At 41.0% G+C, this 17,306-nt stretch overlaps 1 protein-coding gene across 3 annotated transcripts in view; it reads left to right on the forward strand.

Moving 5' to 3' along the window:
• The window catches only part of ly75 (lymphocyte antigen 75), a 151,001-nt gene that overhangs the window by 114,896 nt on the left and 18,799 nt on the right, over positions 1-17,306 (forward strand). For 2 of the 3 annotated variants that reach the window (XM_041200864.1, XM_041200866.1), the window contains 5 exons: positions 5,278-5,507; positions 8,359-8,527; positions 9,142-9,309; positions 9,594-9,710; positions 13,621-13,818. In XM_041200864.1, the coding sequence (XP_041056798.1) occupies positions 5,278-5,507; positions 8,359-8,527; positions 9,142-9,309; positions 9,594-9,710; positions 13,621-13,818 (882 nt within the window). The remainder of the gene's footprint in view (positions 1-5,277; positions 5,508-8,358; positions 8,528-9,141; positions 9,310-9,593; positions 9,711-13,620; positions 13,819-17,306) is intronic. The other variant, XM_041200865.1, reaches the window with a different exon arrangement.

A 17,306-nucleotide genomic window follows, 5' to 3' on the forward strand; every position in this document is an offset into this window, starting at 1 on the left:
TATTATGTATAAAGTGGCGTCAAACCTGATGGGGCATATTCTTATTCAACGATGTGCTGTTCATTTCACCCAAAAAGACCCCACATCTTAATTTCTACTGACTCCCAATAATTTGTGGGAGAATTGGGATTGATTTCTTTCCAGATAATCTCAGTTGGCATATTTACATTCAGAGCATTATACATTAGTTACATTCTACTTCGTCTTCAGCAAGGCTTTTGATAAGGTCCTGCATGGGAGACTGATAACGAAGGTAAGAGCTCATGGGATCCAAGGTAATTTGGCAAATTGGATCCAGAATTGGTTGAGTGGCAGGAAGCAGAGGGTGATGGTCAAGGGGTGTTTTTGTGACTGGATGCCTGTGCCCTGTGGGGTTCCACGGGGATCGGTGTTGGGTCCCTTGCTGCTTGTAGTATATATAAACGATTTAGACTTGAATGTAGGAGGGTTGATCAGTAAGTTTGCAGATGACACGACAATTGGTGGGATGGTAAATAATGAGGAGGATAGTCTTAGATTACAGGAGGATATAGACACTGATCAGATGAGCTGATCAGTGGCAAATGGAATTTAATCTGGATAAGTGTGAGGTGATGCACTTGGGCAGGACAAACAAGGCACGGGAATACAGGATGAATGACTGAGAAGTACTGAGGATCAGAGGGACCTTGGTGTGCATGTCCACCGGCCCCTGAAGGTAGCGGGACAGGTAGATAAGGTGCTTAAGAATGCTTAAGAATACTTGCCTTTTTTAGCTGAGGCATAGAATATAAGAGCAGGGAGGTTATGCTGAAATTGTATAAAATGCTGGTTAGGCCGCAGCTAGAGTATTGCATGCAGTTCTGGAATCCGCATTATAGGAAGGATGTGATTGCACTAGAGAGACTGCAGAGGAGATATACCAGGATGTTGCCTGGGCTGGAAAGTTTTAATTATGAGGAGAGATTGGATAGACTGGGGTTATTTTCCCTGAAGCAGAGGAGATTGAGGGGGGACATGATTGAGGTGTATAAAATTATGAGGGGCATAGATAGGGTAGACAGGAACGAACTTTTCCCCTTGGTAGAGGGATCAATAACCAGGGTGCATAGATTTAAGGTAAGGGGCAGGAGGTTTAGAGTGGATGTGAGGAAGATTTTTTTCACCCAGAGGGTGAAGGGAATCTGGAACTCACTGCCTGCAAGGGTGATAGAGGCAGATACACTCATAACATTTAAGAAGTATTTGGATGTGCACTTGCAATGCCATGGCATACAAGCTTATGGGCCTAGTACTGGAAAATGAGATTAGAATAGTTAGATACTTGTTTGACCAGCGCAGACACGATGGGCCAAAGGACCTTTTTCTGTGCTGTAGACCTCTATGACTCTAGCACTAAAAGCCCAAGCAATGATTGGATATGAACTTGCTTAAATTTCTACCTCTAACTCATAAAGTGGTTACAACACAGAAGGAAGCTACTCAGCCCATTACTCAGGCTGTCTGCAAGTACAATCCGCCTAGTTCCACTGCCCTGCCTTTTCCCTGTAGCCCTGTAAATTGAGCTGCCATGTTTCCTACAACAATGACTACACTTTAAAGGTACTTCATTGGCAATAAAGACTTTGAGATTTCCAGTGGCCATGAAAAATGGAATATAAGTGCAAGCCTTTTTGAAAATTGTATGAGATGCAAGTTCTTCCATCTAAATACTGGAAAGACTGGAGCCGTCATCATTAGTCCCCATTACTAATTCTATATGCTTGCCACTGATATTATTACCCTCCTTAGCCACTATTTCAGGCTGAACCAAACTCTTTACAAGCTTGGTGACCTTTTGGACCCCAAGCTGAATGTGCTTCCCCACATCTTCTCCAACACGCACATCATCTGCCTCTACTGTTACCTCTGTCTTCTGCCACTGAAACCTTCAGCAATATCTGTGTAACCTGCAGATGTGAGTATTCCAGTGCTTTCTGAACCAGCTCCGCATCTTCCACCTACTGTTAACTTCAGATCATCCAAAACTCTGGCTGTTTTCAATCCTCTGCTCACCCATGACATCTTTCTTTGCTGACATGCATTGGCACTGCCCCCCACGCTCCTTCAACTGGCTGAAATTAAAATTCCCATCCCCATGTTTAAATCCCTTCATGCCCTCACTGCTCTCTAACCTCTCTGCTTGTAACCTCTATCACGCCTGCTTTGAACCTGCAATGGGTAAATGATCTTCTCTTCCTGATTGCCACCCCAGGCAGCAAAGTTTAAAATGACCCAGTTGTCCCTGTTTGCAAAGGGAAGAGGAGATCAGCATTTGATGCAGATTATGTTGGCAGGAGAGAATAAAGGAGTGTGATAAGTTTTGGTTTGTTCTAGAAAAGAGTGAATACAGACACTAGGGCCATATGGCCTCTATCTGCGATTTTCTTCAATAGTACTAAATAATAAAATGTATTCTGCTCATGAAGTGCTTCTATGTGTAATGTGATGAGCCTTTTTAAGGACAAATTGTTCTGACTTTCTGCAGTTAATTTTCTTGAAAAGATTTTAAACTCAATAAAAAGCCAGAATAACCTACAGAAAATATCTTGTATGTTTTATAAGCGAGATTCCTAAGGTCAATTAGAAGGATTTTTTGGTTGAGGAAGTTTCTGTATAATGTGGAAGCGATTGCCCATCTTTTCTTTCTGCTGTTACGGAGAGGAGTAGACTCGAAGGGATTGGTTTATTTGTACACACTGAAATGTGGGAGGAAGGTAGCTATGTTGACTCCTTTTCGCTCATACAGTTAGAAGGGATAAAGAAAGAAAGATTTACGGGGCAAAGACCACAGAGAAAAGAACTACTGTTTCACGTGAGTCCAGAGTCCCGAATCAAAGTCCAATGGTGTATTCCTTCACAAAGGTCAGCGGGCTGAACTGATGCTGGGTAATTCATTTTCCTGTAGCATTGACTTCCACGATCAGATAGGCATGCAGAGATGAATCAGTCTTGTTGGCGTTGGTACAGAGGTTCCAGTTGAAATAGTGTATATGGGGCCAGGCATTCAAACCTGGACAGAGCCCTTTTTCTGTCCTGCTGCTAGTTAGATGGAAAAATGGCAGACTGAGCTTTGCTGCTCTACAAGGCAATATTACTGGTTCCACCCACTAAGGGGAACGTCTCACAGGACTCCCACCTTTCCACTTTGGTTTTGACAAAGGATGCGTATCCCTTTGTCTGGATCCCTGAGATTGTTAATGTTCCAACCATTAAGTCTTAAAGGGATGTTGTGGAGCGCTTTTTCCTAGCAGACATATTGGCTCCAGTTGGCCAGGCCTGGCTTATGAAATGTAAATGGCCTCTGTGTACTTCCCTTTGAATTTGGTCACTGCAGCCCACACAGGGGTTCATTGGGGTCTTCAGGGATAACGAGGTGCAAACTTCTTCGATACTGCCAAATAGCCCCTTTTGTTCAGGGTCACAGCCAGACATAGCTTCAGCCATTTTAAAAGGTCATTGAGTTTTTAACATTTTAGAAATTAGCCATGAGGGTATATGTATATTTATAAAAATATGCAGTATGAGGTCTTAGCCTCCTGACACTGCTTTTCATAAAAGTGTGACACAGAAATGTGCATATTGCAGCTTTAAATATGGCAAATATATCTTGAAACTATAATATAGATGAAGGCCCCAATTGGTATGAATAATCCTTGAAATAAATTGCACCACCTTCATTCAGCATAGTTTTGTTAGGGAAGATTGTGTCTTCCTAACTTAATAGAATTTTTTGAGGAAGTAACAAGGAGGGTTGATGAGGGTAGTGCAGTGGATGTTGTCTATATGGATATTAGTAAGGCATTTGACAAGGTCCCATATGGCAGACTAGTCAGAAAAGAGATCCCATGAGATACAGGGGAAGGTGGCAAGTTGGATCCAAAATTGGCTCAGCAACAGGAAACAAAGGGTAATGGTCGATGGATGTTTTTGCGAATGGAAAACGGTTTCCAGTGGTGTTTCACAGGGCTCACTGTTGGGACTCATGCTGTTTGTTGTATTTATTCATGATTTGGACATAAATGTGGGAGGCATGTTGGGAAATTTGCAGATGACACAAAATTGGCCATGTAGTTTATAGTGAAGAGGATAGATGTTGTCTCCAGAATTATATCAATGGTTTGGGTGAGTGGGCAGAAAAGTAGCAAATGGAATTCAATCAGGAAAAGTGTGAGGTAATGCATTTGGGGAGGGCAAAAAAAGCTAGGGAATACTCAATAAACAGGAAGATATTGAGAGGGGTTGAGGAAGTGAGAGACCTTGGAGTGTATGTCCACAGGTCCCTGAAGCTGGCAGGACAGGTAGATAAGGTGGTAAAGAAAGCATTTGGAATGGTTTCCTTTATTGGACAAAGTACTGAATACAAAAGCAGGAATGTAATGATGGAACTGTATAAAACATTGGTTAGCCCACAGTTGGAATTTTGTGTACGGTTCTGGTCACCACATTTACAGGAAGGAAATAATTGCTCTGGAGAGAGTACAGAGAAGATTTACAAGAATGCTGCCAGGGCTTGAAAATTGCAGCTATGAGGGAAGATTAGATAGGCTGGAACAAAAACAAACTGCTGGAAAAACTCAGCAGGTCTGACAGCATCTGTGGAGAGAGAAACCGAGCCCATATGACTTTTCTCCAGAAGCTGAAGAATTCAGATTGGGATTGTTTTCCTTGGAGCAGAGGAGGCTAAGGGGTGACCTAATTGAGGTGTATAAAATTGAGGGGCCTAGATAGGGTAGACAGGAAAGACTTGTTTCCCCTGGCTGAGGGGTCAGTTACCAGGGGGCATAGATTTAAAGTGATTGACAGAAGGATTAGAGCGGACATGAGGAAAAACTTTTTCATGCAGAGGGTGGTGGACATCTGGAATTCACTGCCTAATGCAGTGATTCAGGCTGGAATGCTCAACTCATTTAAAAGGTACATGGACCTGCATCTGAAGTACTGTAACCTGCAAGGCTACGGACCAGATGCTGGAAAGTGGGATTAAAATGAACGGCTCATTTCTTTTTCTTCATTTTCTGACTGGCACAGACATGATGGGCTGAATGGCCTCTTTCTGCGCTGTAATTTTTCTATGGTTCTATGGAGTTTATTTTATAAGGGCCTAGGGCCCAAAATCATACTTTTCTGAAAGCTAAAACCATGTTATAGGCTACACTACCAATGTTGTTAATTTACACCTTGAGAAGTTTTGTAGTCAACGCATTAAATATTTACCTGAGCAGTCACTAACAGTTTTTTTCCATTTTTTTTCTTTAGAACATTCCATCAATGATAAGGTCATTCAGCCTTTAAATGACACATTGAATTTTCTCAACCATACCTATCTAATAATCAGGAAGAATGTAACTTGGGAAGAAGCACTAACTGAGTGCCAGAAGAAAGGTAGCAAGTTGGTCAGCATCACTGAACCCTACCATCAAGCTTTCCTCACAGTTACTGTAAATACTCTGGGATATCCAGTATGGATCGGATTGTACAGTCAAGATGTATGTTCCTATTGTATAATTTGAGTTTTTTTGAATGGGGAAGGTGGTTTGAAGGCAGTCTTGGTTTTAATGGAGCTGGAGAAGAGTACAATCAATGCTGTTATGTTCCCCGTAGAAACTGTTAACATGTGAAGAGAGATTCAAACAAGTAGCAATCAACTAAAAGAAATTATGCCACAAGTTCCCAAGGTTTAAAATAAATTAATTTTACTATACGAGAAAAAAGTTAAGCAAATTACTAAATAAACACTGTCTTCGGTAATACTTGTACTTTGCATCGAAAGGCATAATAAAAAACATTCACATACTTTAATGATTAAAATTCTCATCTGAACCTCCCCTTTTCCTTATGATTCCCAGCACCAACCTCCCCATCCCCAAAAGAGAGTTTTTGGCTACTAATTAGGCTCATGAAGGTTTGTTCACTTCCTGAGACCAAACCAAAGCTTCACAGCTCATGGGAATTCAGAATTCAATTCTCCTCCGTGTTCCTGCTATCCTCCGAAGTATGAGTTTCTTGGGGTCCTTCCACTAGCCTCCAGCTAAGTGACCCTTCGCTACTGCTTAAGCACCTCACAATTGTGGACATTTCAGCTAGAGTATGAGCTTCACCGCACTGTTGCTTAGTGCCTCCACCTCAGAAATACGCCTGATGTCTGATGGCCCTTTTGCTTCAGGTCTATAGCTTCTTTGCAGTTCTTAGCGGACTCCCACTCTCTGCTTGATCCTGAGCTGAACTTTTTATCTCTGTGTCAGCAAAACATACAGGTTAAAAAAGCGAAAGGAATTTCCCTAACCTGCACAGCCCATCTCCATGGCAATGTGGCCTACTTGGGATGTTCCAAACAGAAATGGAAATTAACAATCTTTTACTTTCAAAACAAACCCTTGTGATTTTGTGACCCACATGACTAAATTATACATTTAATGGGTATATTTGCACTCTCCTCCAGATTTACTAGTTCCACCATGAAGCCCTCTTATTTGTTAAAGGTGTTCTTAGCTTCAAAAGCAAAACTTTTGACACTGAGGTCTGCATGACTAATTGACTTCTCTTTAAAAAAAAAAACAGGGCAATGTAGGTCAGGCATTGTCTCCAGTTTTCTAGCTAAGTACCTACCATTTTTAGCTCACTTTCCCTTCTTCTTTGACCTTATTAAATAAACACAGGTCATTTTTTGAACTGTCATGATTTGAGGTGGTCTGGCAGTTTCTAAAGCCCAGAATTTTAATTACCTTACCCATAAAAAGTTATTCTCTCTAAAACTAAAAGTTACCTCAAAAATATTAAAATTTACCTGGAAACTAGATGATTATGGCAACATTCATTGCAATCTATTTCTTGGTGAATTGATGAAGACCATGGAGCTCAAAAGGAATAGAGAAAAGCAAACTTGTTGCAGAAATAAATTTGTAAATGTAGCTGTGATGTCAAGACCACATTGCAAACCTTAAAGTTCCCCAAAAAAGTAAAATACACTTATATAACACTCTTAGCTTTTGTCATTATCAGAATATATTGCTGTTTCTTGAAACCTTTGGTTTGTTGTTTCCACGTGTGTGCAAAACTAACATCAGACCAGTTTGTATCTTTACAAAGTATACTTTGCCATGGTGCTCCTATATATACTGCCATTAATCACTGGAGCTCCATTTACAAGCAAGTTGTACCATCATTTATAAGTAACAGTTGGCCACGTTCAGCTTAAAGATGCATTTTAATCACTCTTGAGGATATTACTAGGTTTATATTGCAACAAGTAATGCAATGTTATACAATGAAGTGCATCCAGTGATAGAGAAGCATCATCCATGCCTCCACATATATCACTTTATTACAATTATTTTTAACACAGTCTGAAAGATATTAATCTAAAAAAATTTATTAACTTTAATTTGCTTGCATAAATGAAGGCATGGTCAGTGTGCAGTTTTTGATGCTAGTGAAGTTTATTACATGTTAATTATATGGCATGTGTGATATGATTGAAAATAATTGAATACATCCAACCTACCCCCGCCCCTGTCCCCATTGTCCAAAAAAATTTGCATTTTTTAAAAATCCACTGACCTAAAAGATTTAAAGCTATTTTAAACGGATCTTCCCAATTCCCAAGCTTCAGCTGGGCTGTTTGGGAAGGTATCCATAAGTAAAGCTCTTTGGTGAGATTGTGATGAAACTGAAGTACAGGTGAACCCTCATTACATCTATGTATCCTGTATTCCCAGTTGAGTATGGCAAACAGCTCCTAAAATTGAAACAGCCGAGTAGAGAGCTGCCATCAAAGGGACAGTGTTTGGTTCCAAGGTTACAATGCTGCAGTGCTAATTTTCCAATACATATTCTGTTGAATTCAGGTTCCATGTTGAAGGCCGAGGATTGGATTAATTTATTCTCTACTGTTTAGTGAGCCTTGAAGTCCAATTGTTGATTTGCATTTCCAGAATTGAGGAAAACAACCAGTAAACTGCTGCTGATGTTAGAATTGTGTGTAGATTACATTCCTGATCTCCGTGTCTGTAGATAAAAACAAAAAAACTGCGGATGCTGGAAATCCAAAACAAAAACAGAATTACCTGGAAAAACTCAGCAGGTCTGGCAGCATCGGCGGAGAAGAAAAGAGTTGACGTTTCGAGTCCTCATGACCCTTCGACAGTTCTGTCGAAGGGTCATGAGGACTCGAAACGTCAACTCTTTTCTTCTCCGCCGATGCTGCCAGACCTGCTGAGTTTTTCCAGGTAATTCTGTTTTTGTTCCGTGTCTGTAGGTCAGTTTGTAAACTGTAGGTGAGTTTAGTGTTTGTTAGTTTGCGATGTGAAATGTAACGTTTTGTTCTGTTTTCAAAATCAGGATGGGTTACACTTTCGCTGGTCAGATGGAAGACACACAATATATAGTCATTGGAGCAGAGATGATTCTGCGCCTACAGACAACTGTGTGTACATGGATGTTGATGGGTTCTGGAGAACTTTGGGCTGTGATTCAGCTTTAGAAGGAGCTATTTGCCATACTCAGCAAAGTAAGTATCTCACCTGATTCAAAATCTTTGCAATATCTATGTCTGAGGGGTTGCTAAAAGTGCTGTCTTTCAGATGTGATGTGAAGCTCAATACCCAGGTGCTTAATGGTCGTAAAGCACTTTGGGACATCCTGAGGATATAAAACATGCTATATAAATGCAAGTTTTTTTTCTTTCATGGGACTAGCAACAACCAACACTTAAATAGTGCTTTAACAAAGTAAACTGTCTTGAGATGCATTGCAGTGAAGAAATGGACATCGAACAACAAAGTTAGGAAAGGTGACAAAGCCTGGCCAAAAGGATTTTGAAGATGTAGACAAAAATAACAAAGCAGAAGGGTTAAGGGAGGGTGTTCAGCGGGAATCTGCAATGTGTAGGAACCTGAATCAGAAGGTCAAAAGGCTTGTGTTGGGACTTGGGGCTGATGGAGGTTAGGTGGAACTGTGGGTGAGGCTGCAGAGAGATTTATAAAACAAGACAAGGATTTGGAATTCTGTGCTTCGGAGGAATAATATTTGTGTATTTGATTATGCTGTCTGTGCTCTTGTATGATCTGTTCAGAATGAAACCAGTAGGTTGCATACTTTAAAATATATACTTCAATTTGGCAGAAGAATTAGCACCCGAAAAGCCTGATGTTGAAACCGTGAGGTGCCCTCATAAGGTTCAAGGACCATTATGGATACCGTTCAGAAATAATTGTTATGCTTTTCTACTTAATTCTGAAAAGCCTAGGTCTTTCGAAGAGAGCACTGTCCACAGCATGTGCAAGAAATTGGGTGAGAAATATTTTGTTGCCAGTTGTAATTCTGTAGCTTGCTTTATCAGTTCTAGCCAGTAAATTCTGCATACTGTGCTGTTTGAAGTAGTTCATCTTTAAATCTTTTTATGCAATATGCTTTAAAATCTATTGATATGCAGTTGCAGAGCTGAAAAATATAATGGAACCAGCTGTTTCTTTAATCCCTAGTTTTCCTTTTTAAAACATTTATTCAACTTGTAACATGGATGCATTTTAAACTTGGTGGAAAGTATAATTTATGTTACGATCTTTTGCCAAAAGATTCGCAGTCCAATATTTTGACGATTAGAAGTGAAGAAGAGAACAACTTTGTCACAGAACAACTTATAATTCACAGTTACCTATATAAATGGGTATGGCTAAGTGTTAGATATAATGGTAAGTAATGCACAATGTCTTATTCCTAGTTTATATGGTTTGAATTCCTTTCTTGGTGCTTGGAGTCATGATAGATGGTGTGCTCCTCAAGATATCCTTGGTTATATAATAATGTCAGTTTTTCTTCCCCTATAGATTGTTTATCATTGCATTTCTTGGAAAAGTAAATGCTTAATGTATGATAAACTGGCCTAGAATCTAATTTGTCGTTTGACAAATTATGATTACAAAATTAATTTGAAATTGTACCAGATATGCAGGATTATTCAACAATTGTAATAGTTTTATTTATGTAGTTTAGCTAGAAGACTTTCTTAATCATGTCAAGGTAATGTACAATTTGCTCTATTGTATAAATTGTTCCAATGAACCATAAGTATGATAAAATCATCTAAGAATGGAATTTGAAATTGGATTTACTCACGCTGCTGATCTTCAATTTTTTTTTGATCAACTGGAATGCCGCAACAATTAACAAGCCAAAGCATTGGGGTGACGAATTGTAGTTCATGCATTCTAGGAAAGGAAACTTTATATCTTCCTTACCTTCAACCTGCACTTCAGAAAACTAATAATGGGGCCCTGATGGAGACTAGCAGGCTTAGTCCAGTAATGTTTTCTCCCATTTCCCTCCTGTTCAACATTTTCTGCAATTAACCACTATTAGATGAATGACGAATTGCAATTAAATAGTTGTAAGTTCTCACATTATAAAGGTTGAAAAGAAGGATTTTCCTATTACACGTGTTTTTTTTAAGCATGAAAGCCTTTCAAGCTGCATAAGTGTTGATTTCCAAAAGGTGTTTGGTGCCACACCAAAGGTTAATATGTGATCTAAGGGCTCATGGAGGAAGGGCAACATATTAGCAAGGATGGAGGATTGATTAACAGACAGGAAGCAGAGAATAGGGATAAATGGGGTGTTTTCAAGTTGGTAAGCTGTAACCAGTGGAGTACCACAAGGATCAATGTGATTTACAATCTATATTCGTAAATTACATAGACCGAGAATAAGTTTGCTAAGAATACAAAGCTACATGAGAATGGAAGCTCTGAGCAGGGCACAAAAAGGCTGCAAAAAGATAAAGAAAAGTTAACTGAGTGGGCAGCAAGGTAGCACATGGAGAATAATAGTATAGAGAATTGAGGTTATTCACTTTGGTCATAAGAATAGAAAAGCAGAATTTTTTTTAAAAGTCATGAAACTTAAATGTTGATGTTCCTAGAAACTTGGGTGTGCTTTTACACAGAAAACATAAAGTTAACATGCAAGGACAGCAAACAATTGAGAAGGCAAATGGCATTTTGGCCTTTATTGCCAGGGGATTGGAGTATAGAAATCAAGAAGTCTTGCTTTAATTGTATGAGATTTTGGTGAGACCACCACACCTGGAATAGAGTATATAGTATTGGTCTCCATACCTAAGGAAGGAAATACTTGCATTGGAGGTGGTGTTGAGAAGGTTTACTAGATTTTCTTTCTTCCTCTAGTTTCGCTCATCTCCCTTTTGCTCTCTCCGAACTCACCTTGACCATGGGACCCACCACCTGCTGACCAGACAACTTGCCCTCCTGATCCCCAAGTTAGCCAATATTGTAAACACTTCACTATCTTCAGGTGTTGTCTCTCTTGCCTTTTTAAATCTGCTGTCATCTCCCCTTTCGCAAAAATTAGACCTTGACTCCATCAGCTTTGCAAATTTCAGCTCCATCTCTAACCTTTTCCTGTCAAGTTGTTGAATGGATTGTCACCTTCCATATCAGCGTCCATCTTTCTTGGAACTCCAAGTTTAAATATATCAGGTCGCGCACAGCACCGCCCCCCCACCCCCCCCCCCCCCCCCCCCCACCCCCCCAACCTCTCACCTTACTGAAACGGTCCTCATCAAGATCACAAATGACATCCTATGTGACTGTGACAAAGGTAAACTTCTCTCATGCTGTCTATAGCATTTGACATGCTTGACCACACATTCCTCCTCCCAAGCCTTTCCATTGCTGTCCAGCTGGGTGAGACTACTCTCATCTAGTTTCATTCTTATCTATCATCTAGTTTCATTCTTATCTATCTAATTGTAGCTAGAATGTCACTTGCAATGGCTTCTCTTCCTGCTCCTGTGCCATTATCTCCTGACCTTCAAGGATCGATCCTTGGTTCCTATTTCTCATCTAAATGCTGCCCCTCAGCAACATCATCCAAAAGCACAGCATTGGTTTCCACATGTATGCTAATGATACCAAGTTCTACGGCCCCACTACATCTCTGGAGTCCTCCACTGTTGCGAAGTTATCAGACTGCTTATCTGACACCCAGTACTGGATGAGCAGAAATTACTTCCAATTAATTATTGGGAAAATTGAAGCCATTGTTTTCAGTTCCTGCTCCAATCTATATTCTCTAGCTACTGACTCCATTGCTCTCTCTCTCTCAACATCCTGAAAAAGAACCGGTTTGTTCGCAATCTTGGTGCCATATAACCAGACGAGCTTCGAACCACTTATTTGCTAATTTCCACCTCCTGAACATTGGCCAACTTCATCCTAGTCCAATTTGCATAAAGGTCAGAAGGCCTTAGCTAAAATAGCGCCAGAGCTTGGAATCTGGAAGTCCCAACCCTACTTCTTTGATTAAGCTTTTGGTCATCTGACCAAATATCCCATTATGTGGCTCAGTGTCATGTTTGGTTTTATAATGCTCTTGTGAAGTGCCTTGGGACATTTTATTATTTTACAGGCACTACACAAATTCTTGTAGATTGGTTGTTTGGAATGAGTAAATTGGGACTATACTCTATGGAGTAGAAGAATGAGAAGTGATCTATTTGAAACATGCAAGGTTCTGAAAGAACTTGACAAGTTAAACAGTGAGGTTGTTTCCCTTGATTGGGGAATCAAGAACATAAGGACGCAGTCTCAGGATAAGGGGCTGATCCTTTAGCACTGAGATGGGGAGAAATTAAGGCGAGAATTTTCCCCTTGGGCGGGCATGGTGAGTGGGCCCAAAGTGGCTGCACAACAGACTGCTGCCAGCGATTTCAATTAATGGCCAGCCAACGTTAGTCGCACGCTGAGAACCTCAGCGCTGCCGGTGTGGTGGGAGGAGGGTGAGCGCGGAAGTCAGCACATGTGAATGGGTGTTCTCACAGAGTGTTTCCTGAAGGCATAGAGCTACCTCAGGGAGCTGAAGATTTTTAACTTTACAAATAAAGTTCTTAAAATTAAGGAAAACATGTCCCCTCATGTGACTCTGTCATATGAGCAGGGACATGTTAAAAATGAGTTTTAAAAGTTTTTATCTTTCTTTAATCACTCTTTGAAACCTCACCCTGCCTGTGGATGAGGCTTCGCAAAAAATGCAAAGGCCGCTTGGCCTATTCCCAGTTGGACAGACAGGGAAAAATTTAATTAATTTATTAATGGGCTTAACGGCCCTCTTAGCTGTCAGTGGGTGCTCTGCTGACTGCTGTGCGTGCCCGCCAACTGAAACATTGCATGGGTGCACGATAATGTTGGGACACTCGCCCAATGTCATCGTGTGCTATTTCACGTTCATGCATGTCGGGCAAGCACCCGCACACTGAGGTGAAAGGTCAGCTCTAAGGTTTGAGAATGTTTGGAATTCTTTCCCCCACGAAGTTGTGGAAGCTCCATCATTGAGTGTATTTAAGGCTGGGAGAAACAAATTTTTTTGTTTTCTCAGGGAATTGAGGGAAACAGGAGTGGGTGGGAAAGTGAAATTGAGGCACAAGATCAGCCATGATTATATTGAACAGCTGAGAGGCTCGAGGGCCCACAAGGTCATCTACCCCTAATTTTTTGTTCTTTCATTTCACAATGAAAACATTTTTTATATATATATTTGCCATTTTTGTAATTCTAGAAACAGTGTAATTTTTTTTCTCTGTTTTAGGCAATCATACGATGTGGTACGATGGTTCTTTCGTGCAATATTCAAACTGGCGCTCTGGAAGGCCTGACTTTCAGAGTGCACAGTACCATTTTCTAGCAGCTGGCCTTGATATGGATGGTTTCTGGCATCAGTTTGACCATCCTTTGCAGCGAGTACAATTGATATTGCAAAGCATTTTTGCTTGTAAAATTGAAAAAGGTAAGAAACTAATTTAACAATACCTTTTGACTACACCAAATTCTAGTGATTAAAAGTATTGCTAAAAAGTTTTGTTAATATATGTCATTAGATGCCAAAAGGCATTTTATTGAATGTGACTGTATGACAACATCAGTGGCCTCGATCTTCTGGTCAGCAGCAGGAGTACCTGTCGCTGACTGCAATTTAATTGCCTTACGTTGGAGCCTTTGCAACTTCTGGTCCCAACTCCAGTTTGAAAACAGTGATGAACAGAGTCAGGAGGCCAAGTGGCAAAGTGTAATTCCAGCAAAGCCATGCCCCCTTTTGTGTCATGAACTGAAGACACATCCCTTAAGGTCTGTCTTCAGTTCATTGAGTTACACAGCTTTTAAATGGACCTGTCAACCCCTGAAGCTGCACAGCCTCGCCCCTCAACAATGCTCATCCCCACGACCACCTCGACACTGCTCAGCCCCCTCATCCCCCTCCCACCCTGAACAATGCTCATTTCCCCCTTCTTCCTCCATACCCCTGACAATACTGACTCCCCTGACATCAGCTGGACAGGAGCCAGGGGTCCTGGAAGGTGAGTTGCGAGAGGGGATACGGGGAGCAGTGAGCACTGTCAGCGGGTGGGTGGGTGGGTAAGCAATGTCTTGGCGAGGGGTTAATGAGAATTGTTTGGAGGGGATGCTGTGAAGTGTCAGGAGCTAGAGCCTGAGTCTGCTTGGAAATAGCCGTATCATCCCACTGTTGTAAGGAACTTTGCAGCAATTCTGACTTTGTAAGGACAGAAACATTATACAGTACAGTAAAAACACAATGTAGCACATTTTAGTTGTATATGTATGTGTTTTAAGATACAGATCCCGAAATTCAAATGGTTTGGTAAAGCATGAACCCAGTGACACATCTGGGAGCAGAGTTAGAATTTGGGACTTGGATGTGCTGGATTAATAGTCCATTTAAGTTATTCTCTAAATTCTAAAGGGGTGTAAGATTAGCTAACCCTAGCTGAGATGCAGCCATGCCCGTGATAGATATAGGTCAAGATGACATCACTAACCCTAAATTCTGTTATTTAACTCAAGGATTTACGGATCTGACACAGCCTCTTCGGACTGTTCTGCCATTCAGTGTGATCACTGCCAATCTGTATCTTAGCTCCATTTATCTGCCTTAGCTCTGTATCATTTTGTACCATTGTCCATCAAGAATCTATCAGTCTCCAATTTAAAATTATTAATTGAGCTAGCATCTGTTGCCTTTTTGTAGGAGAGAGTTCCACACTTGTACCATCCTGAATGAGTGTTTCCTAACTTCTCTCCTGAATGGACTGACTCTGATTTTAAGATTACATCCATTTGCCCTGGACTCTGCCACCAATGGAAAAACTTTGTATCGATCCATAATATATTTTTAATTGTGAAATCTCATTCAAATTGCCCCATGCTCTTCTACATTCCAGGGAATACAGTTGGGATTTTCCATAGGAGATGGGGTTGGGACCCAGTACATGCGGGCAATGAAAATCAGGGCCCTGAGGGGTGCCTCCAGATCTCAAAGCCTCAGGAACAGTTCTCAGATTTTCAAAGGGCTAGAGGGAGGGAGCAGGGAAGGTGCCTGATGCCAATTACAGCCTCTTAAGTTCCTTAGGGAGCTTGTTAAGGAGCCGTTGCAGGCCACAATTGAATTTTCGGAAGGTTTCTTCAGATAAGCCTGATCAGTCCTCATGCATGTCAGTCTCGTGTTGTCTGGTTCACAGCAGGACCCTAATATCTTAATTGGTAATGGTTTTTGGGGCCAACCAGCGCTGACACTACCTTGCCATGCAAGGTTGCTGCCTGCCACATTCCATTTCCAAGGGGCTACCTGCTCACGCGAGGCAGGAAGTTCCACCTCCTTGAGGTGCTGAGCTCATCCACTCCTGGCCAATTAGGCTATTTACATTTAAAAATGACATCGTAATAGTGGTGCAGCCTGAGCCCAGGGCCGGGACCCGGAATTCATCTGGGTGTCGGCTCCCCGACCCTGCATTGAAAACCCACCTGAACAAGTTTAGTTTATGTAATCTCTCATACTCTAACCCTTGGAATGCTGGTAACATTCTGGCAAATCTGTGTTGCACTTCTTTCAATGCCAATATATCTTTTCTAAGGTGCAGTGTCCAGAACTATATACAGTATTCCAGATGTGATCTAACCAGGGATTTGTACTGCTGTTGCAAATCTTTCCCCTCCCCCCGCCCCACCACGCATGCGCGCTCACACTCACTTTATAGCCTAGCCCTCTAGTTATAAAAGCTAGCATTCCATTAGCCTTTTTAATTTTTTTAATACCTGACTATTACATTTTAGTGATTTATGTATATAGACCATTAAATCTTTTTGAACCTCCACTGTTTCCTAATTTTTTGCCATTTGAATAATAATTGGATATATCCTTTCTTGGTCCAAAATGAATGACCTCACACTCATTTACCTCTTTTGAAATCCTTCAACCACAGTTTCACCCACTCACGTAATCTGACAATGTTTCTATTTAATTTTACGCTCCTGTCTATACCACTTACGTACTAGTATGAAGTAGGAGTTACTGTGAATAACACCTCAGGAAGGCTGATTCTGTCTTTTATTGTGGAATTGTATTAGAACAATCCTCGGGCCTCTCCGTTCTGGCATCCTGTCACTTGTTTTGTGTTAAACTCTTTTGAGTCAACCAAATAAACTAAATTAACAAAATTGGGAACAAATTAAAAAGCAGCCCCTTAAAGGGAAACTGCAAAAACAAAGACAAAATTTAAAGGAAACTTACAAGCATTAAACCAAAATGTGATTAAGGGGGTCAATAAAACACCCCAGTCCCCACAGTGCTCACTGAGCACGGAAGGCCTCGACAGTGCCGGCAGACACTACCTGCTCCCTCTCCAGGGACACCCAGCCATGAACGTCGCTGTGGAAAAGGGGCAAACAGTTGTGTTAGATGACCCCTCGATCACCCACTGCCTGGACCTCTCTCAACACATAAATGGTTGAGGAGGATCTCTGTGGAGAAATCAACGTTTAGCCTTCCAATCGTTTTAGGGAAATTTCTCCATACAGAAGATAGTCCTGAGGTGGACTTCCAAATGAAACACTGGGCCTCCAAGATAAAAGACTTAAAAAATCTTGATAAAAGACCAATCCAAATTAAAGATGCACCTAGCTTCCATTCAGCTATCTCCTTCTTTCCTATTTGACATGGGGTCAAGATGCCAGTTGGCACTGATCTGCAGGAACACAGAATTTATGAAATTATAATCCTTAAACCTTGAGATTTAATGTCTTAAGTCTCCTACGAATGCTGAAGAATGGTTTCTGAGAGTATTTGGAATGTTGTGGATGTTAATATGGATATTTTGTCTTTCAAAATATTAATGTCACCATTACAAGCCTGCATGTTGATTTGCCTCCAGGATCACACAAGTTGTGATTGCCTATGTTGCTGCAAAGGAGGACGTTGAACTG

This window comes from Carcharodon carcharias, chromosome 12 (assembly GCF_017639515.1).
Source record: "Carcharodon carcharias isolate sCarCar2 chromosome 12, sCarCar2.pri, whole genome shotgun sequence".
Taxonomy (NCBI): Eukaryota; Metazoa; Chordata; class Chondrichthyes; order Lamniformes; family Lamnidae; genus Carcharodon; species Carcharodon carcharias.